The sequence below is a fragment of the Bactrocera neohumeralis genome, chromosome 3 (genome assembly GCF_024586455.1).
Source record: "Bactrocera neohumeralis isolate Rockhampton chromosome 3, APGP_CSIRO_Bneo_wtdbg2-racon-allhic-juicebox.fasta_v2, whole genome shotgun sequence".
In the NCBI taxonomy this organism is placed as follows: Eukaryota; Metazoa; Arthropoda; class Insecta; order Diptera; family Tephritidae; genus Bactrocera; species Bactrocera neohumeralis.
Genome location: NC_065920.1, coordinates 77411632 through 77437391, shown reverse-complemented (window position 1 = coordinate 77437391; position 25760 = coordinate 77411632). Strand labels below are relative to the sequence as shown.

At 38.6% G+C, this 25760-nt stretch overlaps 4 protein-coding genes across 12 annotated transcripts in view; 1 reads left to right on the top strand and 3 right to left on the bottom strand.

The window, feature by feature from the left end:
• Window positions 1-855, top strand: part of LOC126752492 (lysosomal alpha-mannosidase) — a 155784-nt gene extending 154929 nt beyond the window's left edge. For all 5 annotated transcript variants that reach the window (XM_050463325.1, XM_050463327.1, XM_050463326.1 and 2 more), the window contains one exon: window positions 54-855. In XM_050463325.1, coding sequence (XP_050319282.1) covers window positions 54-653 — 600 coding nt within the window. In that variant the 3' untranslated portion in view covers window positions 654-855. The remainder of the gene's footprint in view (window positions 1-53) is intronic.
• A 12-nt stretch (window positions 856-867) lies between these two features.
• Window positions 868-2715, bottom strand: LOC126752509 (gustatory and odorant receptor 21a-like). The gene is made up of 4 exons (XM_050463349.1): window positions 1836-2715; window positions 1586-1731; window positions 1065-1423; window positions 868-990 (listed from the first exon to the last, which is right to left on the bottom strand). The coding sequence occupies exons 1-4, from the start codon at window positions 2600-2602 to the stop codon at window positions 880-882; spliced, it is 1383 nt and encodes a 460-aa protein (XP_050319306.1). The 5' UTR covers window positions 2603-2715; the 3' UTR covers window positions 868-879.
• Window positions 2716-2768: 53 nt separating this feature from the next.
• On the bottom strand, window positions 2769-6483 carry LOC126753760 (sodium channel protein Nach). Its single transcript, XM_050465429.1, has 9 exons — window positions 6305-6483; window positions 6023-6220; window positions 5489-5927; window positions 5270-5388; window positions 5048-5202; window positions 4908-4970; window positions 4752-4852; window positions 3127-3241; window positions 2769-3039 (listed from the first exon to the last, which is right to left on the bottom strand). The coding sequence occupies exons 1-9, from the start codon at window positions 6481-6483 to the stop codon at window positions 2924-2926; spliced, it is 1485 nt and encodes a 494-aa protein (XP_050321386.1). The 3' UTR covers window positions 2769-2923.
• Window positions 6484-9492: 3009 nt separating this feature from the next.
• The window catches only part of LOC126752496 (thrombospondin type-1 domain-containing protein 4), a 104307-nt gene continuing 88039 nt past the window's right edge, over window positions 9493-25760 (bottom strand). The window contains exons 1-7 of one of the 5 annotated variants that reach the window (XM_050463332.1): window positions 18396-18547; window positions 14976-15068; window positions 13942-14143; window positions 13687-13868; window positions 12644-13633; window positions 12417-12567; window positions 9501-10686 (exon numbers count right to left, since the gene is read on the bottom strand). In XM_050463332.1, the coding sequence (XP_050319289.1) occupies window positions 10544-10686; window positions 12417-12567; window positions 12644-13633; window positions 13687-13868; window positions 13942-14143; window positions 14976-15068; window positions 18396-18401 (1767 nt within the window). In that variant the 5' untranslated portion in view covers window positions 18402-18547 and the 3' untranslated portion in view covers window positions 9501-10543. Of the gene's footprint in view, window positions 10687-12416; window positions 12568-12643; window positions 13634-13686; window positions 13869-13941; window positions 14144-14975; window positions 15069-18395; window positions 18548-25760 lie in introns of those variants that run through there. The other 4 variants (XM_050463335.1, XM_050463336.1, XM_050463333.1 and 1 more) reach the window with 4 other exon arrangements.

Here is a 25760-nt window from a genome sequence, read left to right as displayed (position 1 = left end):
AGTTAACCGTTTGTATAATATAATTCCGACTTAATTAATCGTCAAAATTACAGTTCACCGGCATAGAATTTGAGCTACCGGAAAATATACACCTCATGAGCTTCGAACCATGGCACGAGAACGAAGTGCTCGTACGCTTCGAACACATACTTGAGAAGGATGAAGACCCCGAGTATTCGAAGGCCGTGCAATTTAATATACAAAGCGTATTGTCAATCTTAAAAATCGCAGATATGCGTGAAACCACGCTTGCAGCAAATGCTTGGTTGGGCGATAACCAACGCATGGAATTCGTGCCAGATGAGCCGGAGCTAGGTTACAACTCTTATGGTGTTTACCAAAGGTCACTTCAGCACCAACTTTTGTTGAGAGCCGACAGACCACTTCTTGGTGCCAAATACTACGACGAAACGAAAAATCCGAAACGAGAAGAAGACGAAGATGAGCAGCTGGCAATGCAAACGAACCGTCTAAAGCGCGATACCGAGGAGTCGCAAGAACTGAATCGCGAGCGTGCCGAAAAGCTGCGTAAACTGAAGGTGCGAAGGCAGACTTTGGCGAAAAAGTATGTGAACGGCGATGACCGTTTCGTCGTAGAAATGAGTCCAATGCAAATGCGCACCTACATACTCACCTTGCAGAAGGAAAACTGAAGCACAATATATAGATGTGAAGGTTTTTGCAGTAAATATTTTGATTCTACAGACATGTAGTTCTACATAAAGGGCCCGAATCGAAGATGAAATTGGTAAAAATTAAACATTTTTTTGTAGCGGTATGATATAATAGATGAGAGTTCGAGGCAGCTGCAGCTGCTCCAAATAAATGAGTATACATAATGTATCTGCAAAAATTGATATCGCCTTTTCATTTTGAAATTTACTCGCCATAATCCATACTAGGCTCAGATTGATTTTCACGTAAGCCCCTTTGTTCTGTAATCTTAAACTGCAGCAGTACAACCAAATAGGTAGCCATAAAGGTGAGGTTCTAAAACAAGTATTTATGTGATATTATCCACATAAAAATGTTTCACATCGAAGCATCTTTCACTCTCTACTCACCGATGAGAAAAGCTCCCGATTAATATTTGCGTAGTCATCCAAGTTCATTATTGGCGGCGTCTTCGCAATCGCAAGCAGAAACATTTGCACCTCCCGCTGCGAGGCCGTGTCCAAAGCAATTAAATTGACATTGAGTAATTTCGTTTGGAAATCCAAGCCCACTTTGCGTGACGCCTGATGTGCCTCATTACAGATTATATACAACAGGCTCATGCAATAGAACATGATGACGAACAGTCCGATCTCCTTGTATGTTGCACCATGATCCATGATCTCACTTATCGAACCATAAGCGGCAGTCAGTGTTGTGAAGAAGACGACGAGGCAGTACATACCGTACATATTGGAGTATGCTTTACCTGGAGACAGGAAGGGAGGATAAAGACTTTTGTAAGTCGATTGAATGTAGTTCTGCTGATATGAGGATAAAACTTTGAAAGTGTCACATCGTCTTGGTTCCAAATTGTACACCAAGCCGTTATGCAAGAAGATTCGAACGCTGCTTGTCATTATCGACTTACCCAATTGCTGCATCATGAGACTCAGATCCACCCATAGATATCTAAACTCCGTTAACTTTTCTGCTGGCTTATCGCTTTTGAGGGTCAACTCCAACTGCCGTGCAAGGGCTTCGCTAACCGTACCAAATGCGTTGCAATTTATGTACCTAGACAAATCAATATTAGAATATGCTAGCACTAAAATAAATTCGAAATGCTTCTTAAAAATTTTCACTATAAACCTCAATAATGTCGTTTATATGAGACATACCACAAGCTGCAGAAGCAGTTCAGCATCGCTATGATGGGATAGTAAGCGAAGGTGTACCAAAACTCAAAGTCCGGTTGCAAAAAGTACTGCGACACGTTGACGGCAACGCTCAGAGTCCACGAAAATATGCATAGACCCCACGTGAGGCGATATAGATTGGGAAAAACGATGGGCGCGCCAGTGACGCGCCAAAATTTATACTGATAATTCGTCCACATATTCTTAAAGATCGCCACTTCAGGCCCGTGACGCCAACTCGCCACCGGCAGCAGAAAATGCGTAAACAATAGGCTGATGAAGATAATATTGTAGATCGCCACGTCGAAATGCTTGTCCGGCTGCTCAATGAAGTTCTTGACCCGTGCACGCAACACCATCGCCACAATGAAGGTCTCCAGCGAGAAAACACACATGGCATATAACGTTTGACGCGACTTCCACGAGAAACCTGTGCGTGGTAAATTATTGTCGGGTGGATTGCGATGTATGGGCATTATGCCCATAATTTGGAAGAGCACGAGTAAGCTCTTTGTTGTCTTGTAGAAGGAATCGTGCTCATCCAATAGGCGTGCGTCGTCCAGCGTCGATTGCTTGCGGATGTAGTACTCGGTGTGCTTTCCGCTCTGTTGTGCACGCTTTTGCATTTGAATGCGGTGGCGGTGCTCATCTTCGAGAAACTCTCGTTGCCCGGGATTGAAGAGCGGCACAATGCGCGGTGGCTTTTCCAAAATCGTAGAACCGTCGTGATTCTTCACCCAGAAACTCATAGTGACTGATTTCAAGTTTTTGAAAATTTGGCTGGCAAAGCACAAAGGAAGCCAGAATTTATTGATTCGCCCATTTAATATGCGGTGATGAGTTCAGCGGTGGGCGAAGCCGTGTAAATAAATATTTTGTATGCATGCATTCGAGCCTTTTTGGAGGTGACAATAACATTATTTAGTAAATAATAGTAATTCGTAGTAAATTGTATTGATAAACGGTAAAATGTTGTTATATACCAGGAATTTATGTATTTATGTATGTACGTATGTAAACAACTTATAATAAACGGAAATGGCTGTTTATTTTTAAATTTCACTTCGCTATTAATATCTGTAACCTCTCAGATACCACAACAAGCGCAGTGAAAAATAGTAGAAGAACTCAATAGCACCCAAAACGCTGAAGCCAAGGAACAATCCAGCCGCGCCACCAACATAAACTGTAATGTATTATTTATTATCACTTATTTCCTCTTCTTTTTCCTTATAATGCGCAGAATAGTGCCGCTATTACTACGATTACTCACCCAACAAATCGGTAAAAGTAAAAATCACTTGTCGTTTCAGCAGCTCCAGTGGCCAAGTGGTTACCTCAAGGCCGACAGTAAAACCAGTCTGAAAGACGTTGAGATTTGCTAAAACCTAAAATTCAAATTAGAAATTAATGGTTAACGTTTCGAAATATTCTGTTGTATCAAGAAAGTACGTTTATGTATTACTAAAGGGAGCGAGGGCGTAGTAGAGGACAAGAGATGCTACAATTATACCTTTAGGTGTATAAGAGGTTTCAAACCGTAATTGTACAAAGTCATGAGACTTTCAAAGAGTATACGAATTTTTAAAGATAATGACAAGATTATGGTTGGTTTAAGAACCAAGACGCATGATATATGGATGCACACCACGATATCGTGGATTCATCTAACAGATCAATAAAAAATTCCCAGCTCAATACATAGAGAACCCTATTAGAATGAAATCCATATGGCTTTTAGTTAGCCCTAACCTTCAAAAAGCGCGTTTATAAATTTGACAGCTGTCGAATTATTAGTCGTATCATTTTTAATGAAGCAGCTTTTGTTATTCAGAAAAAAAAGGATAAAAATGAATTTCGAGTGCTAATAAAATATTATTTTTTGAAGGAAAAAATTACAGTCGAAACAAAAACTTCGCTTGATATCGAGTTTCCGTGCACTGCCCCAGAAAAATCAATCATCAAGCATCGTAGGGCTTAGGCCTAGCGAAATGAGCACCGAAGACGGTGAACGCAGTGGACGCCCAAAAGAGGTTGTTACCGACAAAAATATGAAAAAAAGTCCAAAACTTTTGTATGACCGTAAAGTGAAGTTGATCGAGATAGCAAGCACTCGAAGTATATCAACGGAATGTATACATGATATCCTCCACGAATATTTGGGTATAACAAAGCACTGTAGAAAGTGTGTTCTGCTCGAGCTCGCTTTTGACGTAATAAACCAGAGTTTTTGCTTCATCTGACTCCATAATTTCACTCCGTAGTCTAATCTATAGTCATCTGATAACAATCCAAACACAATGAAACCGCTCCAAAGCGTGAAAAAACTCAACAGTCGGCTGGCAAGTTTATGGAGTCTGTATTTAGGAATGGACCATTAACAGCGACGAAATCGCCGAAAAACGGCCGCATTTGAAAAACAAGAAAGTACTGTTTGACCAAAGCAATGATGCGTCTTAAAAATCAATATGACAAAAATTGGAGCTCGAATTGCTTCCGCATACATCGTAATCTCCAGACCTGGCCCTCAGCGACTATTTCTGTTTTTTAGATCTCAAAAGAATGCTCACTGGGAAAATATTTTCGTCGAATGAAGTTGTGATTGCCGCAGCTGAGGCCTATTTTGAAACCAAGAACAAATCGTACTACAAAAATGGTATCGAAAAGTTGGAGAATGGTTATAATCAGTGTATCACCCTTTAAAGGAGCTATGTTGAATAAAGAAGCTAATTTTGCCAAAAAATAAGGGCTTTCAATTGACCTGTTATTCGCTTGGTCTCTCTGCTGGCATACTAATATTATCGATGGTTCTTTGAAACTCACTGCTAATTGGTTTCAGATCTTCGACGACATTTCTAGTTATTCAAATTGCCGTTATAAGCCATAATGAAGTCTTACCTCTACACTCTTCACAACAACAATGCTGTTGAAGCAAGAATCCATACAATGACAATGCACTGTTTTGCGAGCTTTCGAGCTGTGTAAACGGCGAAAGGACTCTGAAAGTAAAAGTAATGAAACCCTTTTTTTCTATGTTATCAATGCGGTGAATACCTGCGTTTTTAGCCACACAGGACTTAAGCGTAGTGTACGAACAAATCGGTTTCGGATTTTTAACTTGAAAATGTAAAATATGTCCAATTACAAACATTCTTGGATGTTGGTATATGTTTCTGTGAAAAAACTTAACTCACTTCTATTCGGATAAAAATGTGGTATGCATTTACATTTTTTATAGACCAAATTAAGGCGGCATTCTTGCATACAAAAGCTTTTGGTGTAAATTTCAAAATGCTCCAAATTGGACTCGTGCGGAAAACGGCAATTGCGTTGAGCCACCGTAGTAGATCTGCAAAGATTAAAGAAATATAAATATTTAAACTTAACAAAGATATCAGAAATAAGATTAAACCAACTTTTCAAAACCATCTTCGGCAACAATTTCTCGAGTCTCAGCTTTGTAGTACACCGCCTCGTTGGTATAGAAAAACTTCTGCTCAATTTTCAAGGCATCATGAGAAGAGTGTATGAAAACCTGCAGAGCGTTGAAAATTTTATCGGTAGAAACTCAAAAATATGTCTCAATTATAAAGCCCTCAACGTCTATCAACTTGGTATAAGTAAACCAAACTCACCCCAATACTTTCGAACGCCTTCGGCACCGATAAAATCAACAACGCGCTATCGAAGTAACTACCCAACAGCATTTTGGCATCTTCCTTCTTGATCTTCGGGTATTTGCCAAACAAAAAATAACGTGCTGTATACTCATCGTGTAAATAGCTGTTGCCCAAGTAGCAAATACCGAATTCGGTGAGCACCTGACGCACCACAAAATCCTTGAAGCCATCATTCAGCTTGATAGGCTTCCGGCCTTCCTCCTCCTGCGTGAAGTCGGTGGTTAAGTTATATATTAGGGACATGTACTGTGCAGGTCGCAAGCGCAAGCGGTCCAAGGTGCCATCGATGCTCGGCCGTACAGTTATATTAGCGAAGTTAAAATATGTCGAGTTGGCCAAAGTCTCAAGGAACACATACAGATCCTCTTTCGGCTGACCCGTTATTTTCTTTTTGCTTAAGTGAATAAGAGAATATGAAAAACGATAATATTTTTGGTTTACATATTATATAGAGTATGTTATTAACGCTATATTGGAATTTAGACGTACTGACAATACTTATCGAAGAGCTCCTGACTTAAGCGACGCATAGGACACACCGTAAAACTAGGTATTGGTGTGCGCCAGAAGTAGAAGTCACGCTCCATACCCATAACTGTGCTCTTGGACTTGTATTTATCCATCGCTTGCAGACCCGTAAAGATGCACATACCAACCGATACGATTAAGAGTAACAGCCAAGCCACACTTTCGTGCGTTTTAACGGAGAAATTTATATTATATAAGGCTTCAACTAATTGAGCTATAAAATATGTCCATGTCCACACTTACTGTTCAATCAAAATCAACTGGTTTTTAACCAAATACGCAAAACCATGTATGCAACTTTCGGTGAAATAGTTTTTTATATACAATCCAATACCCTTCAGCCAGCGAAAGTTTCCACAAAACGTCTGCCATTTGGTTTTCGATTGCGGTTTTTCTTTAGTAGGCTGGACCTGTATGTACATTCCGAAAAGCTATTGACAGTCTGCTTGCTAGCTGCATCAGCACATGCACTGTTATACAATTATTGTGCTTCTAGACTTCTTGGCACAATAGAAAATATGATTCGCTAAAATGTATCGTGTTTAATTAAATATTCAAAACTACAAGCGAAATCCATTTGCCTTTTGCAATGTAACATTTAGTAGACCATTGATAGGGAGTTACAATTTATAACTACATTAGTAACAGAAAACTAACGCAACACTAAGCTAAAGTATAAATACTTAATTATCTGAGTCAACGTGGGATCATACAGTGGCACCAATGTGATATAGTATATAATGTATATTCTAAAACTCTACTTCCTACCAAATCATACCAAATCATACGCTTTCCAGTGAAGTGTTTCTTAGATTGTAGAACCTACATATACAAGTACATACATATGTCAATTAGTGTGTGTTTGGCAAGAGTTTTTTCTACAACAGGAGGGGTTTGGCAATTTGTACCATGGACAAAAATTTAACAACAAGTTTGCCTGAAATTTTCAAATTCCAATGGAAGAACAGCTACGGACTCAGTCAAAATGTTATCAGAAGTATGCAAGTTCTCAAACCATTCAGTGAAGATTGCGAAGTTTTCGTGTCGTTTATCCATGCGTCTCGAATCGAAGGAGCTTTTCGCTGGAGTATCAGCTTCCATGCGAAAGACATGGCCTAATCAGCGCATTCGTTGGACTTTTATGCGCTTAACTGCATATAATATATCCATGAGCTCATATATTTCGTGGTTCAATTTTCTTCTAGACCTTGCAGCGAAGAGTTCTCTGGAGTGCTTTCTACGGTACAAATGAGAGGCTTATAGAGCGTAATTTTTGTTCGACGAGAGAGACAGCTGCTCAATTGCATCTCGATCTCAAAATAGCACCTGTTGGTAAGATTTATTTTGCGCTTGATCTCCAGACTTAGATTAGTTATGGCATTTATACTAGTTCGGAGATATTCAAAGTCCTCATCATTTTCAAATTTATGGTTGTCAAGAGTGACATAGTACCCAAATTGCAAGAGATCTTTGTGTGTGGCCTCCAGATACTTTGTCTAGACCAACTTCCTTCTCTTTCTTTTCTAGGCTGGAAAAGGTCGCACTAACGGCTTTACTGTTAAAGCCTACGATGTCAATATCATCTGCGTTCCCCAGTAGCATTCGCGATATCTTCTTGTCTAAAGGCTCGTCTGGTATCGAACGGCTCGGAGAATTCCTCCTCCATTTTGGCGTAGCTGATGAATGTGCTCAACGTCATTGCGTAACCATATGACTGTTACAGATATACCAAATTTATACTTGGCATCGAATAGGTAACTCATGTCAGTGTTGTCGAGAAGTTTCTTCCAAATCGACAAAAGGTGATGGGTGTCGATCTGTTTGTCAAAGGTCTTCTACAAGATTGACGAATTATGAAAAGCTGATCTATGGCGGATTTTCCGGGCCTGTAGCCACACTGATCATCTCAATCAATGTATTTACAATGAAATGTTATGAAGGCTGATCCTGCGAAAATTAGAGCAGATTGCGGGGTCTCCCTTCTTAAGGATGGAACAGAGTACAATCACATTCGAATTATTGGGCCTGTATTCATCCGACCAAACCATGCTTAGTAGCTGCGACATGTGTTTTTTCAGCTCCTCGTTGCTGAGCTGCCCAGCGGGTTTTCCATTGTCCGCTTAGACTTTACTGTTCTTAAGGCGACTTAGGGCTGTTTTCGCCTTATCTTGGTGAAGTGGCGAGACGACAATCTTGTCACGGTTTGATTTTTGGTCTTCTTCATTGGACTGCTTTCGTCATTTAGCAATTTTGCGCAGTGTAATATCTAATTTTCGAGTGTACCCAGAGTTTCCTAGTTAAAAGTAAAGTGCTTGAAAATCGTCATAATGACATCAGACTATCTAAACATCTCTTATTGATCGACTCAACATACATATTTTGGTTAAATTTTTGGGTATGAAACTTTAATCTCTTTTCTGTGTCTCCTTCTTCTTAATTGGCGTAGACTCCGCTTACGCGATTATAGCCGAGTTAACAACAGCGCGCCAGTCGTTTCTTCTATTCGCTACGTGGCGCCAATTGGATATTCCAAGCGAAGCCAGGTCCTTCTCCACTTGGTCCTTCCAACGGAGTGGAGGTCTTCCTCTTCCTCTGCTTCCCCGGCGGGTACTGCGTCGAATACTTTCAGAGCTCGAGTGTTTTCGTCCATCCGGACAACATGACCTAACCAGCGTAGCCGCTGTCTTTTAATTCGCTGAACTATGTCGATGTCGTCGTATATCTCGTACAGCTCATCGTTCCATCGAATGCGGTATTCGCTGTGGCTAACGCGCAAAGGACCATGAATCTTTCGCAGAACTTTTTTCTCGAAAACTCGCAACGTCGACTCATCCGTTGTTGACATCGTCCAAGACTCTGCACCATATAGCAGGACGGGAATTATGAGTGACTTATAGAGTTTGGGTTTTGTTTGTCGAAAGAGGACTTTACTTCTCAATTGCCTACTCAGTCCGAAGTAACACCTGTTGGCAAGAGTTATTCTGCGTTGGATTTCTAGGCTGACTTTGTTGGTGGTGTTTACGCTGGTTCCAAGATAGACGAAATTATCTACAACTTCAAAGTTATGACTGTCAACAGTGACGTGAGTGCCAAGTCGCGAGCGCGACGACTGTTTGTTTGATGACAGGAGATATTTCGTCTTGCCCTCGTTCACTGCCAGACCCATTTCTTTTGCTTCCTTGGCAAGCCTGGAGAAAGCAGAACTAACGGCGCGGGTGTTGAGGCCATTTTCTGTGTCAGTATGGATCAAATTTTGTGTTTCATAGACGACGTAGGAACACGAAAACCCAACCGCAGCCAACTTACTATTTCAGTAGAACGCATCAATTGCGCGAAAGCTTCAACGGTAAAGAAACCTTGCCTAGCGACCTATGCAAAGATTATGTAGGTAAGTATAACCAACAATAAAATTTCATTTAATTAGTTTTTCTTACAAAAGAGTGAAATTTATTAATTAGTAAAATATTATTTTTTTTGCACTTCGTTTTTTATGTACTTTTGTTTGTTTGTCAGTTTTATGCTAAATGGTCGCTTAAACTTAAACTGTGATAAAAAATAAAAATAATTTGAGTAAATATGTATATATAAATTAGTTATAACATATTACTGAATTAACTTTTTTTTATATATAAAATATTAGACAGAAACATAAAACTATTAGAACACATTAGTAAATTATTTTGTTTAGTTTTTACTAAAATAAATAACATGGTTTAAAGAAATTCGAAAATTTTGCACAATGAAGCTCAGGTGAGAAAGGTAATCAAACTCAGTACATATTTCTCAACTAGTTATCGAATTATTGCAATTTCGGACGTAATAAATTTCGTTCAATAAGTAAGAAATTCACTCGTTTTGAAATTTGTTGCTCAAAGCTAAAGTAAGTAAAGTAATTCAAATTAAACAAATATCGGAAACCTTTTTTATACAAAAAAATACTCTGTCGCAAGTGTCTAAAGCTAATCTTAGCACTTGAATGCTTAACCGGCTGCTCAATATTGCAAGTACAACTGTATATGTACGTATGTATATGGAATGTACCTTACAAATAAATACATATACAATATTAATTAAAATCAAAGTTAAAAGAAAAAATGATTTCTAGCTCATTTTTTAATTACTCTCATGCGCATTAATTTACAGAACTCAGCGAACAAATACCAACTAAATAATTATGCCTAACTTCATTATTATAAATACTTAGAAAATGCCTACGTGTATTGCTTAATTTCACAAAAAAGATTAAATTTTAGATAAATAATATTTTTCAAGAATTTGCAGTAATTAGACAAATCGTATCGATTACTTCTGTAGCTTTTTCGTAGGTTAAAAGAGCACAAATCGTTTTTCGCTATGCAAATAAGAATAATACACTTCTTTTTTCAAATAAAACCGAAAACGAAATAAAAAACAAAAATTATGCTAATTAAATATTGCAGCATATTCTATTGCTAAGTACCCCTCCACGAGTCGAGTGTGTAATTAGGCGGCACCACAGGAGTAACAGCAATTTTGCTTGTAGTAATCGTAATTGCAGAGCTTCGCCTTGACAGCCCACTGGCAGTTGTTGAACTCATCCACACACGAGACCGCCACATCATTTTGCAGCAGCTCTAGATGGGGCTCTGAAATAATAAGCAAAAATATATTATTCATATACATAGATCTATACAAGTACAAGTATATATGTATATAATGAAAAGTGCTAAATTTATTTAAAAGCTATTTTTATGTCGTATTTTTGGCGTCCTAGCATTCTCTCATAAAAGAGTGTACGATTGATTACTTCAACACCGATTACTAACAATTGTTGTTTTCGTAAAAAAAATTCCTTCACAGGAGTTTAGTTGCCGCGAAAAACATGGTGGCACACGCACCCGAGCAAGCAACTCTTTCATGTGGCACCATGCTCATACGAGGAGTCTTTTTGTCGCCCAAAGGTTCACAAAGGCAAGCGGACGTAGAGAAAAGATAAAGGGACAGGACGCTTCTGCGCAATTCGGTCAGCCTTTTTCATTTATAAAAGGTTCAGAAAAGATTATATAATATAAGGATAAAAATTTGGTAAGCAAGTATCAAGTAAGAAGAATAATGAGATATGAAAGCAAACACTAAAAATTTTCCAAATTAACTTGCCGGACTCATGTCGCTCATCTGAACGCCATAAGTGACATCAAAAGAGAATTTGCCAAAAGGGTCCTCATCTGAATGCACTGTAAAGCTTCGCAGAAGATTTTGACCGTATCAATTAATCTTCGCTTTGATTTGCGGGCGGTTAAATTGTGCGAAAAAATAGTTATATACCGGAAATGTGTATGAAATTGAGAAAGGCGTTAGGGTTCTCAAACAAATTTTCTACTTAAAAACGAGCAAAGTATTAAAATAAAAAAAATATTGTATGCGAGAAATTGTTCAAGCGAATGGTTTGCTGCACGCGCCAGTTTTGGAACTTTGAACTAAATCGCAGCGGTTAAGTAAGCTGTGGTAGGTTTAAAAAGTGGTGGCTTGTTTGTGATATAGTAAAGTAATTATAGCTGTCTTCGATTCGCCTAGCGTTGGAGAGTAGTGACTCGATACAATTTGTTCAAGCAAACTAGTAGCTTTCGCTTTCAACACTGTGTTTTCAAGACCTGTGACACATGCGTAATTGTGTTATGCTTCTTTCTTTATAGAGAAATTCTTCTTTTCTGCATAAGAATCATTTTTTAGTAACCCCTTGATTTCGAAGCTTAGGTTTTCTTTAAAGAAACATACTTTATTCGAAGTATTAAGACGGGGAAATACCTTCAGGTTTATTAGGAAAGGATTGTGCCAAATTTCGGATGGAAAATATGGATCTGACTTCGCTCATTATTGAAATGTTAGGATAATATTACCTACCGATGATATATGGGTTTTCACTTAAATATGGACGTCGCCCCGTCCATCGTTTAAATTTAACACCGGCTCTTATAAAACTCTTTTGTATTATCTCAGGTGAAAAATTAATTTATTAATTTTTAACAAAACCTTTATATGGGAAGTGAGCGGGGTTATAATCCGAATTCAGTCGTTTTACAGAATGAGGTGGGATGCCAAAAAGATATTCACTCAACGAATTTGGTTATTATTACTTATAGGGTTTGAGGGATATGTACATTACACTTATTATAAAGCTAGGCTACGCCCACAATTTTTGATATAATTTTTAATGATATTAAAGTAAATACAATTAAATGGATTTAAGCACTTTTATTTCAATTAATTTAGGTTGCTTACTTAGTAAAGAGTAAAGATTTTGCTTAAACTTAAAAAACTGATACATTTTGTCTGTATTTATTATTTACAAATCTCCCACTTCTGTTATGTATCTTACCATCGCATCTTTGGGTGTTGCAGCTGCGATAGATCGGCTCACGCAGCGAATACCGACACTTCGCCGACTCACGCATTACAGCCTCGCGTTCGTCGTACTCTAAGCATTTGACTGAACGTCGTTGAGTGCCACCATCACACGATTTCGAACACTAAAATGAACACAGAAACGAGAGGAGAGCTCATAAAAGTATACTTTTCGCAAATATAATAATAGTTGATCAATACCTCCGTCCACTCAGAGTAATGCCAACGTGGTCCACAGTATTCCACTTCTTCATGCGAACAATTCTCGCCTAACTGTGGTTTTAGTTCAGGTTTGCAATCCTCATCCTTAACTATTTCATGATTGTGGATGCAATAAACGGCACGACTGCGTGTCAAATTGAAGCAGTTTCCATTGCATGGTGACCACGGCCCTGCGAACCATTCACCTTTATCACAATCACGTTCTCGTTCACATGGACGAGTGATTTCTGGCGTGGCACGCGAGTCACAGCGATCCGTATTCGGCTTTGTACGATCACAGAATATCGTGCGATATTCAACACCTGAGCCACAGTCAGCCGAACAGAACTGATTCCAATCGGACATTAGCCAAATACCAGATTTATCATTCTTGTCGCGCCCACGATGATTAGTACCGTTTGCGCCCGCATGAGCCATACGATAGCGGGCAGCATGTGTGCGTCGTCTATTCTTTGGGCAGTCGCATTGTTTGCGCGGATTCGGCATCTCATCGATGCACGCTGAGTTGTCAACGTGTATCACAATACCGGAAGCAAGTTCTTGCACACAGCTTATATCGCGCTCACGATAACCTTCACCCTGTTGGCAATGGCACTCGCTCCAATCCTCGATGCGCCAATAAGCGGGGCAAGGCTGGGTATTACAGCGCAGCAAATTTTCATTCAGCATTGGTTTTTCCGAATGCATGCAACGGCGTTGCGAATAGTAGCGAACGGGATTCTCGCGTACACAGCGCACAATCGGTGTTTGTATGCCGCCACCGCAAGTTTTGGAACAGGCGCTGAAGCCAACTACTTTCCAGTTGAAGCGACGTCTGCGACCGGAACGTGAATTGCTTGCAAAACTCTCTTCTGGACCGTTTTTCAAGAACCCGTCACTTTCTACTGATAACTCATTCTCCTCGGAGTCTGATGTGATAGGCAGCAGATACTCATACTTGATACCCGGATTCGAAGATTTGCTGTATATCTGTTGCGTACAAAATTAGTCAGCGTAATTACATTAAATAGTATGGTACTCACCATTAACTCCAGCATATCTCTTATGGGCCCCAAGCAAGTAATCCATTCGGTAACACCATCGCCATGCTGTAGTCCATCTATACGATGGTAGTCGAATACCGCTCCCACCGCTTCATAAGCGCCACTATCTGAAGCCACATTATCGCCGTTGAATATATATTTCTGATCGGGTGTTCGCAGCACTAAAAGAGATTAGAACACAATAAAGTTGTCGCATACGCTCAAATCGGAGGTAAAGGTTATATTATATCTTACCTAGTAAATTTATGCTATTCCCCAGCTCAGTTATTGAAATATTTGAAGAACCTGCTGGTATTGTAGCGACATGCACGTAAGCGTCTTCTGGTAAAGGATCGCGAGTAAAGATACCCGTAATTGGTCGGCAAATCAAACCGCCACAGCTAACTGAACCGCTGTTAGCAGAAAGTCCAGTGATGATTCCAGTGGCATGAACGGCCTGAAATAATTAAAAACATATGTAAATACTGTAGAATATATTACAACTGGAGTTTGAAGCTCAGAGTTTCGCTTTAAAGTCCTATTCGGTAGGTAGGTAGAGTGAAGGTCTGACACATACCTAGGCCTTTAGAAGGAAACTAAAACTAAAACCCTCCCTCTACATTATATTCTCTCTGAACCACCATGTGCTCCTGATGAAGTTCGTCAGTACAAAAAAAATTATTTGAGCAATCTACGAGACATTTTCTTGGTATAGAACATGTTCAATAATCTTTTCTACCTTCTGAAATGTAGTACAATGGTTATTGTATGGTGTTCCTAGTCTGCTGATAGGACTACCAAACTGCCTGTAAGCACTCCTACAAAAGTCCATATGCCATTACTTTTGAATTTAGACTTAACATGTGCGACCCATATTCCATTTATGCCATTTCTACCTGCTTTTTCAGCAATTCAGGGGTTCACTGCATACTGGATGTTGTTTATTTGGTCGTATATTATCTAGTAATTAATGATGGGTCTAAAGATGGGTGATGGTGTTGCGAATAGTACGCTCAGTAGGCCGATTATATTGACCAGAGGTTGTTTACAGAACGTGAATTTTCGTAATAAAGGTGAATGATTTCTAAAGGTCGTTTTGGCGTAAGTCTTTCCATGATGAAATGCCAAACAATACTGGACAAAAATAACATGAGAGCTTGACACACCTCACGCGTGATCTTTCAAAAAAGGCTAGCAAAAAAAGTTGAATCACCCGTAATTCTAATAAAACAAAAATTTATAAAATTTTCTTACATAATTTTTCTACTAAAACTAAATAGCTCACTCACCAAGAAAGCCAAAAACAGCTTCTCCAACATTTTCAACCACCCAAAGCAATTTCGCTTCAAAATTATAGGTGCGTCTGTTTCAAATGTAATCTTCTAAAATTTATATTAATTTTATTAAAATAAAAACACGAAGCCAAAATGAATTGTGGATGGATTCGACGGCGATTAGCGGTGGAACCGTTGTATGCAGTTCAACAAAGATATTCAATAAATCTTACTTAGCCATTGTGTAGAGCAAACTATTAGCATATGAAAAGAGTCACGGAACCTGCGCGGCCAAGAAGCGTATCAATTTATGTGTGTATTCAGAAAAATTGATTTAGTTATAATTAAATGACAAGTAGCTTAAAATCTGGTGCGGCAAGAGCATTATCAATGAAATCAACATTTTTCAACAATAAGCCGAGCTTATGTTAAACAAGAGCGCCCATAAATTTTATGCGTACGTTTTAATGGCTCTAACGCCTAGCCAGTTAAGTGGAGTCCTTGAAATCCGAATTAAAACTCGACATAAATCTACACAAATGATGTCTCTATAGTTGCTCATGGCGAGATATGTGTAGCTCACTTTCATTTATTGCCTGCGAAGCTATTATAATTTTATTTATTGCCTTATAATACCTAGTGGAACAATGGGGGTACCTTGTGAGCACACGCATTGTCATCTTAATTAAAAGTGTTAATTTCGGCGCACAGTCATGCATAATTTAGTGATAAATTATAAAATCACATATTTATTCATTCATAATTTAGGCATTTTTATACGCAACGCGGAGCACAAACAAACTATGAGCATTGGGTTATAGACATTTACATAAGCTGCGTTTAAAGGGGCGTGGATGAGTTTGAAGCTTGAAGCAACAGGAAGTGCTACCAAAATCATTGGTCAAAATAAACGGTACTTATTGATTAAATGGTTTTTCAAATAAGTAAGTATCAAATTTCGACTAGTCTTCTTCAATTTATGCACAAATATGAGACCACTCGTTCATTCTTTATTCCCATAAAATCAGTGAGAACTGGAAAATTCGTTCATACACACACACAATGCGCGATCATTCACGCAATCTTTGAATTTATTACAGTTATCTGCGCTTTATGGGAAATAAATCGCAAATAAAAAATGATGTATGCATATTTTTACAGTTCACAAACATTCATATGTGTTACGGACATTCGATGGGATACATAAGTATATTTATTCTCCGCATTTGCACTTTGATCCACGCACAACAAATTAATCAGCGCGATCAGACAATGTTTGGCAGCAATTTACATCTTCATAGATACACTTAACAACCTAATAGATATATTGTTGTTGTGATTTATAGACGCACGCAAGGAAATACAAAGAAAGTGATGTTATATGAGCAACACCATAAGCTTGCACACAAGAAACACTCATACACACAGTAACTAATAATAATACAGTTGTAGACCTAACTGTATTCTTTTGCAGACAGAATTTGTAGGTGAGGTTCGCTGATAAGTTAACCAACATGGGTTGGCCGAATTAAGCAAAAATCATATAAATATTCTTACGCGCGAAGTGAGAATTTTAGACGTGTAAGACAAGAGTAAGGCGAATGAAACAAATTTGAATTGCTTCGGACGTATAGAATTTATTAGGGCTGTACATATGTATGTACATAGTGTAATTTTTTTTAATAAATCGATTTTTTTTTTCATAATTTGAGAGGTTGTACATTTGAAAGTTATATATGGTCGTTGAGCTATAGCCTTTTATATTGTAGCCGCTCTGTTCAATCAGTTCGATCATTTGTATTTAAACTCGTTTTTCTCAAAACAACGAACTATTTTTTCTGGTTCTGTAAATAACTAGTTTACCACACATTCACGTTCAAAATTAGATCAAAAATCAAGCTAAATTTCAAAAAAATTTAAACACAATTTTTTACTTGTTTTTCTGCCGTAGGTCATTGTACCGACAATATCTTCTAGTAAAGAGTTTTCTTAAGATTTCTTCAATAATATGGCCAGAATCACTGCAGCAGTGAAAGACCGTCGCAGATCGTATGTAATTCGAGAAATCTTTAATTTTCTTTTCTAATTAAAAATAATCTTACTGTTTTAGACACAGCCTAAGTTGAAAAGTGTATAGAAAGGCTGACCCGCCTATCAGCTCGCAACCGTGTACACCTGATCTGGGTGCTGAGCATAAAGGCGCAGCCGGCAATGAATTGGCCGAACTGCAGCGTTCAGGATGATGGGACCACACTATAAAGCAGTTGCTCCGCACGGAAGAGAGAGTGGAAAGAGAACGGCAATGACAATGCACCACGTCAAGTTACTAATGGGTGGGTACAACATTTCAAGATTTAAAGATCAACATCACCGAAAAAAATTCCGCCTCCTTCTCGCGTTTTATACAGGGCATGCAGTCTCAGAAAGCACTTGTCCCAAATGGGCATAGTCTTTTACGCAAACTGCCGGTTTTGCGACATGGAACAGAAAACTCCAGAACACCTGATTCTTGATTGCCCACCAAGTGCGTTCCAAAGTAAAGAGGACTTTTTGAATCTAGCGCCCTCTAGTGCGTTAGAATCTGCCATCTTTATCGATTGTCCAGTGAGAATTTCATGACATTTCATTGATTGGAAGTGAAGTTATTGCGTTTTAACTGTCAGTATGTTTGTGTTATCGGTGCAAAAATAAGCTTCAAACAAAGAGCCAAGATTACATTTTGTTTTAAAATTGGTAAAACTTTTACCGAAACGTTTCAATTGATGAAACAAGTTTATGGCGATGATTGCCTATCCCGTAACAGAGTGCACGAGTGGTTTCAACGTTTTCAAAGTGGTCGTGAGGACATAAATGACGATCAACATGTGGGCCAATCAAAATCCGTGATCATCGGAAAATGCATCGAAAATGTGTGTGAATTCATCAAAAATCAGCCGAAATCATCACTGCTAACTTTATGGCAACTTCGCTTGGAAGACTAACATCGATATTTATATTACTGAACAAGGTATATTAGGCTTTTCACACTCTTTACAACACCATAATGAAACATCGAAGTCTTCTATAGTAAATACATACATATGTATATGTATTGTGACGAGCGGTGGCGAGTTACCCATGTCGGTCTGTATATCACCGAACCAGTTCCTCATTTTTTGAGATATCGACCTGAAGTTTTGCACACATCCATGTCCAGAAGCTAATCATTTGTGAGAACCATCGATATCGGGCATTTATAGCGTATAGCTGCTATGCAAACTGAACCATTTAACTCAAATGCTTGTAAGGAATACTTTTTTTTTTGATAAGACAAAACAAATTCACACCAAACAGTATCGAATTATTTTCCGTTTTTCAATTTTCTCGGATAAACAAAAAAACTCGCTAATTGCCAGGCCACACAAAAATGCTTTGTTTACATAGTTTATACTTCACCAGCATTTGAATATTCCCCAGTGGTTAATTATCCATGTCCAAATAAGCCAAACACTCGCGTGCATGCCAGCACACACCTGCGCTTCTAAAGTAAAACAACAACAAACTAACTAATGTGGCGTGTTTTTTCGAACAGCTTTTAGTGCTACTCAAACACATTACGAAAACGCAACTGCAGCGACCGTTTAGCGACGCGTGTGTGACACCACCTCCTCTGCCGCCGTCCAGTCGCGCTCAGCTCGCTGACTGATCACACATCCAACCGCGCGGCCGGCCGCGCACTAGCTGCGTTCATCGGTCCCTGGCTCCGCATAACTATCTATCAACGGCCACTTAAGCACTCAAACCTGCATCGCTGCCGCTGTTGGTCTTGTTATTTTTGTTGTTGTAGCTTTGGATAATTTGTCTGAAATTTTTATTATTACTGTAACTTGTTGTTTTTGTTGTTGTTGCACTCATAACATGGTAGTTTATTGTAATATTATTATTATTGCTGCCGCCGCCTTCTTGTTGTTGTGGCGCTCGTTGGTGGTGCACAGGTATTTATTTTTCGTTTGACCGGTGTGCCACCGCTAACACCGCCAGCATTGCCGCCACTGTCGGCGGTTGCATTTTTGACGTCAACACAATTTGGCCTTTAGTCAGTTTATGTTTACTTGTGAATTTGCAACAGATTACCGCTGCATCTACAAGTAATCGGTGCATGACAAGATATTTACATTTGCATATTCCGATACACACATACATATATAATATATGTATATGCACTCGCATATATTTGTATGCATGCGTTTAGTTTATTATTTTTTCTCCCATTTCGGCATTTTTCGGCTTGACGAGAGACTTCAATGTTATTGTTATTGCTGCTGCGCGCAGCAGCCTCGTGTTGCGGCTCATTGAATGCGTCGGTATCGGTTTATTGGCCAATTTGCAATACGACATTTAAATATTTTTACGGCTTCATGTAAAATAAATGCGTACACTTTTTCATATTGATCGGGCGTTTGAACTTAATGGCATGGAATAATCCTTCTATAATACAAACTTTTGTTGAAAGATACTTTTTTGTTGCTGGTGCTGCTTGACGATTTGTCAAAGGTTGTATTGGAACAATTTCCCTGGGAGTAACAAAAACTGTACGCTGCCAAGGTGTATAGGTCAAGGTCTTTACTACCAAGTTCCCATAAAGTCAAAAGGTCTTTTGAATATGCTCTCATGAGTGTTAGCATATCAAGCCTTACCCTTCCAAGCAAAAATATTTTCCATAACATTACATTCCAAAGAAATTCCAAGTTTAAGTACAAATTTTATAAAATTCGGGATCCGAAAATTTCTGAGCTTAGTTCCCGTGCATTCACTGCATTATTCTACACCACAGTTTTCTGATTTCAAACACAAATCCTTTGAGATTTCAAACTATTTACTATTTGATAGATAGGGGAATTGATGCCTAGCACTGAGACCCATGATCTATTGTGCCCTACCCTATATCACATATGGTCACAAAGGTGCAGCATCCTAAACAATTCCAGGAGCCTGCTGGGCAGGACTGAAATATTTACTAAGCAATTTGGTGCTATTAATTCAGTCATACAAAACACTAACAAAATCTATAACTATAACAAATCGTTTTTCCATCTGATCAAATATGACTCGGACAAAATGCATAGTAGGAATGTTTTGGGAGAACTCAAGTACTTGAGTGACACAAAGCTCTCATTAAAGCTCGTGATGTCATTAAAAAACATGACTCATGCTAGTCGTAAATCCATCTCTGTGAATGACGAAAACATCGAAGAAATTAAAGAAACAGTGCTTTAAAATCGTCCTGTTGGACTCAGAGAATTTGCTAAAGATATCAAAATCTCTTTTCGACGGACTCAACACATTTTGGTTAGTGTTTTGGATATGAAGCTTTTCTTTCGCAAAACCGACGTAGATTAGAGTTCGAAGGAAAGATGGTCGGCAACGTACATTCATCGCTGGTTACAAGACATGGGTATAGAAATATGACCACACAACTGTCCAACAATATAACGGATGACACTCCAAAAATAAGTCAAACCCGAAAAAAATCATGTAAAGTCAGTAAGGAATGTTACTTGGTAGTTTTTGGGAGTTTACAGGGAAGAATTCGTCTTAAACGAACGGACTTTCACCGTTCACATTCTAGCATAATTGTGACAGACTTTTGAGCCAAACCCAAAACAAGAGTCATCGCTCACCCACCAGATTCACCATATTTAGGTTCTTTCCACTTTTTTGATTTCGAAATTGTGCGGCATGAGCCGATTGAATCCTGACCGAGGCTTATAACAAATGAATGAAATGCTATTATCGGGTTAAGAGCCTATTTCAAAATCAAGAGTAAAGATTTATATTGAAATATTTAAGTAAAGTTTTTTCTTTCAGTTTTTCTGTGCAGATCAGACCCGATATTTATAACATATGGACTTTTATATCTGTTTTAATGTATGGTATGATATGTCATGAATAGCCTAAGAAGCAGGGAGACAGGAGATGTAGAGGCTACCGAACTGGCTGCATATACTACAGGTATATACTAGGTTCTACACCACAAAGGAATTCCGGGAAACAAAACAGCTGATGAGATTGCCAAAATTGCCATCTAACTGTCTACCGAACCAGTACAGGAAACAAACACTACTCACTAAAGACAATACACAATGAAATTTCCGAAAAGGGCTGACAGACGGTTTAGGGTAAGATGAAATTCTTTAAGGAAGTACAAGGTTGCTAAGATGACACGAATTTCTTATCCGGCCAAGGACTGTCAACTTAGCAGAATTCTGCCGCTACAAAAACAACCATACATTCAGAACTTACTGGGAAGTAAGGGTGAGAGAGACGCAGGCACTCCTCCTCTACTTCAGTCCAGCCTTAGCTAGAATTCTATGTAGATATCTTTGAGCTGAAGTATCAAAACTAGATATCAAGTCGCTTTTACAGTTCGCAAAGGTCATTAATGTCATGTACGACAAATACTTCAGCGCAAATGAAACTAAACCTGCATCTGGCATAACTAAGGACCAGTATACATATGAATAACGGAACATCCATCTATTATTACCTAACCTATGCATGATATATTTACATTTGACATTTGTGGCCGAGGTCTCAACTTTTCCACTCTCATGCTGTTCATGGCATTTCAACAACTCTTAAGATTTCTAAACATCAACAATGCGCCACAGCAACTGTCTTAATATTATGCATCATCTGCCACATTTCGGTCATAACGTTTTCAATTTTGTTGGCCATAATCGAATGTGACACTTTAAGAGCGAGGCGACTATGGCTGTGTCTTTTATGTTTATTTACAATAATTTTTGTGATTTTATTTCAATCTGTTTTCTCGGCGCCGTAAATGTTAATCTACATACATAAAAGCGGTGAGTCCACAGCTCCATTTCGGATTTTATGATTATTGAAACTAACTATTTGCATAATTTCGTTGTTAAGACGTGCTTCAAGAGACCTTTATTTCTAGTAAGGCACGTAAATGTGTTCCATTTTCTAATAGTTTTCGACTAAAAACAAAGCAGCTCGAAAAGCATCGTCCATTGTTTTTTTTTTTTTTTTTGAATATGCCGTACTAATGCATGTGTGTTGAGCATGGAACTGGTGTCTGCATTTTAAGGTGGTCGTTGCGCTCTTGTTGATTAGCTGTGAACAGTTGTTCGCGCAATTTTATAGCTTAGCGCCTTCGGCAAAATAACTACAAATTGATTTCTTATTAAATTGGTTCGAACATTTTTATTAGCATTTTAGCATGGATTTATAACATAATTAGAGGTTTCGCGAATATACTTGGCGAAAAGACATGGCAAATTTTTACGACCTTGTTGACTTATGGGTTCGCTGTTTTTACGCGATCTAAATATTTGTGATATTGCGTAAAAGGCAAAGTATGCTCGCAGTCCCTCAACTTTATAAAAATGCTAATGTAAAAACATAAACTTGTTTTCTATGCAAAATTAATTTGAAAACATCGAAGGAGTAGCCTGAAGGAGCCAGACTTAGTGTCACTACCACCTTTTTCTAATTGTTCTATCAATTCGTACTAACTAGAACCGTCAAGATACATCTAGTGCGAAACATAACAAGCCAGCGATGTTCAGCAATGTAAAAAAGCTAAAGCTTCCGCCCTTCGACAAGATGGCACCTCCCTAACTAGAAGATATTATCCTCACAGTGACCTATGATCAACAACCAAACAATTACAACAAGGTGGCGTTAAGAAAAGGAGTCGTATTTTACCCAAAATTTTGGTCGTTTTTGGCCTGTCAAAATTCGATAATTCCACATCAAATAACTCGTGGATCATTATATGGAGAACTTAATACTGAACTTGCAGGAAAAATTTGAGAGTGATTGGATTAAATGTCTCCAAATAATCACTCAAACTGACGACTACCTTTTAGAAGCTGACACTCAAAAAATATGCGAATTATTAATTTAAAATTTTAGTATTTTATTTTTAAAGATAGAGATTATCGAAATGTGCAAACAAAAGATTAGATATTTATTACATATTAGGTGTGCCCTTCAATTCTCCCAAAACCTACAAATCTAACAAACTTTGACGAAGTAAATCCTTCACGCCTTTGGTAAATTTCAGTTTTGAGAACACTTTGGTTTAATTTATATCTTAGGTTAGTTTAGGCCTAGGGATGATCCAAAATTGATTAATCTCCCTTAGACAGGTATTTGTTCTACCCAAAAACTCCTAAAACTGGATCACCATATCCTGAGAGATCGACAACGTTTTGAGCATAGGTTCGCCAAAGGAGTATTTGTTCTTTGATCACCAGATCGCGATAGAACGACGAAGCGTTTTGTGCTTACTAGAATTTTATTAACGCGGTTAAATTCAAACTCAGTAACTTTGAGTTCGCCAAAGGATTTTCTACCGAGATATTTCAATCTCAGTCTGAGAAAAGCCGGCTTTCGGCGATTCCGCTGTAACCGGGCACCCATCCCAGTCTAATATAATTATTTTGAAAACACAGTCAGGAAGCTCAAAGCCAGTATGTATATTACAGTGGTAGTTCAGAATTCTCCTGATCCTACTATCCTTTATAATGTTTTAACGTCGATTCATCCGTGAAAAGCTCACTGCACTCTTCTCCAGCGGCTTCGCCCCACCCACAAAGCCCACGCTGGTGTGTGGGCTGAGAACGGCGATGCAGTGATCTAGATTATTAGCAATGCAATTGGACTTGTGGCCCCCGGCCCGTTATCCCTCATATACCCGTCTCCTTAAGTCTAATAGCAGCCTTCGTCACCAAGCACCTACCAGCTACATATGTCTATAAGTGGAACGTGAAGTGTACCAGTGTGTAGGTCTGTTCAGTACATACGCTGCAGCTGCATAGCTAGTGTTGGTTTTCCGATCTCCCACCACCAGATAACGATCCCATAAAGCATTATTGGCCCAACTAAGGTTTCATAGAGCCTGATCACCACTTTTGGAGAGGGGCTACACCTCTTCTCAGTTCCTCCTCTAAAACAGTATAAGGCGACCGATGCATCACTCTCCTCGAAGTTTGATTACCAAGAGAGGTTTCCATCAAGAATACATATGTCCAAGTGCTTCACCCTACACACCGGTTGAACAATAGAGCCTCCCAACGAGGGGAAAGTATTATCTACTTTAAAGAAAGCGAAATTGACTAAAAGACAGTATACGTATTAATCGAATAATGGCACCGTTAGGGTGAAACCATTTTTTTCTAGATTAAATACTAAAACAAAAATAGAAACCTTCAATGTATCTAACGGTAATATTGGGTTAAAAAGTTTTACCAACTCCCTCAAAGCTGATGATCTTTTCGTAAGAGAGACATTGGCTTATTTGCATCAAAATATGCTTAGCTCACTTTATCTAAATCTCTTCGACCACATTTTATGTTTTCTGTTATTACATTGTAAACATGAAAGCACTTTGGTAGCACCCACAATGCCCTGCGCTGTCAGCACACAGCTTCCCCAGTACCAAATGGATGACATCTCTCTGACAATTATCATCGCTGCTAACAACATCAATGACAAGCAAACAACTTTACAACCCAATAACTGTCAGCCTGTGTGGCGACGCATTCATTGTAATCACGTAAGTCCGGCTCTATGTATGTCTCTATGCTGTTGTTGGTGATAAATTTCAAATTTAGGCATGCAATGGAATTGAGCAGCAAGCAAGCCGCACACAAGTTGCATAGTAGAAGAAAATAAAAAATAGTTATGAGCTATGTAAGTCAGTAAATAGCCAATGCTTGGATAAATATATGAAACATAACCGCAAAAGTAACACTTCTATGTGTCAATTTTGACATTGAAAATGACAGTTGCGTATTTTTTATTTACCGCCTGCCGGACAAGTGACAACCACAGCGTTAACATAAGTGCGCATGCACATCAACCGTATCACATTGGCAGGCGTCGCGCCAGATTGGCAGCTGTAAAGGCAGATAGCCCCACAACATAGACATGTCTGGTTGGTGGTAGCCGTCCGTGGGCATAGAAATTATTGCCGTGCGCCAATTGTGGGAGCTGTCATGTAAATGTCAAAAGGGCCGCGGAAGCAACAAGCGAAGGCATATCTTGATTTCACGCGCATGCAACGCGACTAATGGATATCGCGGGTGGCACAAGCGCCAACTGGTGCTATGTAGATGACGATTTTGTAAATATTTGCATGCAATAAAAGCGCACAATAATTGATGTGCTGAAATGCGTGAATATACTGCCAAGAAATAAATATTCGATTTCGCGCAGAGGGAAGTGAAATGATTGAATAAACTTTGCATGGACTATTGACATATCGTTAAAGCCAAGTTGCAGTCAGACATGACGAAATGTTATATTTTTCTTAATAAATTTGCAGAGATACATGCATATAGAGCTGGAATATAAATTTATACATATTGAAAATTCTAACGCGAGTCCAGGAAATCAAATAAATCAATTCTAAAATTTTTTTCAAGTATTTGTAAACATTTGTGGTCTAAACTTTACAGTAAAGGAAACATATTTTGAGAAAGAAACGATTATAAAAATGGTTATCCTAAACCAGACCAAAAGCGCAGTGACATATACATTGTTTTCAGTGTGAAAAGGTGCAAATTTCGCTGATTATCGTATACCCTTAAAAGGGTTATGCGTCTGAGATTTGGCACAGTTCTTTTCCTCCTCAGAAGTTCCTTATCTATTGAAACCAATAATATTAGACCATTATAGCATATAATTATTCAAACATGAATCAAGGAATCAAGTTGTTGTAAGGAAAACTCTTCTATTTGTCGAGATATCTACTCGAAATTTGACATGAATTTTTTTCCAAAG

Bases quoted from the DNA above. Each gene is read 5' to 3' on its own strand.
- LOC126753760 (XM_050465429.1), bottom strand. From the start codon at position 6,483: ATGTACATACAGGTCCAGCCTACTAAAGAAAAACCGCAATCGAAAACC. The intron at 6,221-6,304 runs GTAAGTGTGGAC...AACGCACGAAAG, and splicing joins CAGTTGATTTTGATTGAACA to TGTGGCTTGGCTGTTACTCT. The intron at 3,040-3,126 runs GTGAGTAATCGT...AATACATTACAG, and splicing joins TACTTTTACCGATTTGTTGG to TTTATGTTGGTGGCGCGGCT.
- LOC126752509 (XM_050463349.1), bottom strand. From the start codon at position 2,602: ATGAGTTTCTGGGTGAAGAATCACGACGGTTCTACGATTTTGGAAAAG. The intron at 1,732-1,835 runs GTATGTCTCATA...TGATTTGTCTAG, and splicing joins AACTGCTTCTGCAGCTTGTG to GTACATAAATTGCAACGCAT. The intron at 991-1,064 runs GTGAGTAGAGAG...TACTTGTTTTAG, and splicing joins ATCGGGAGCTTTTCTCATCG to AACCTCACCTTTATGGCTAC.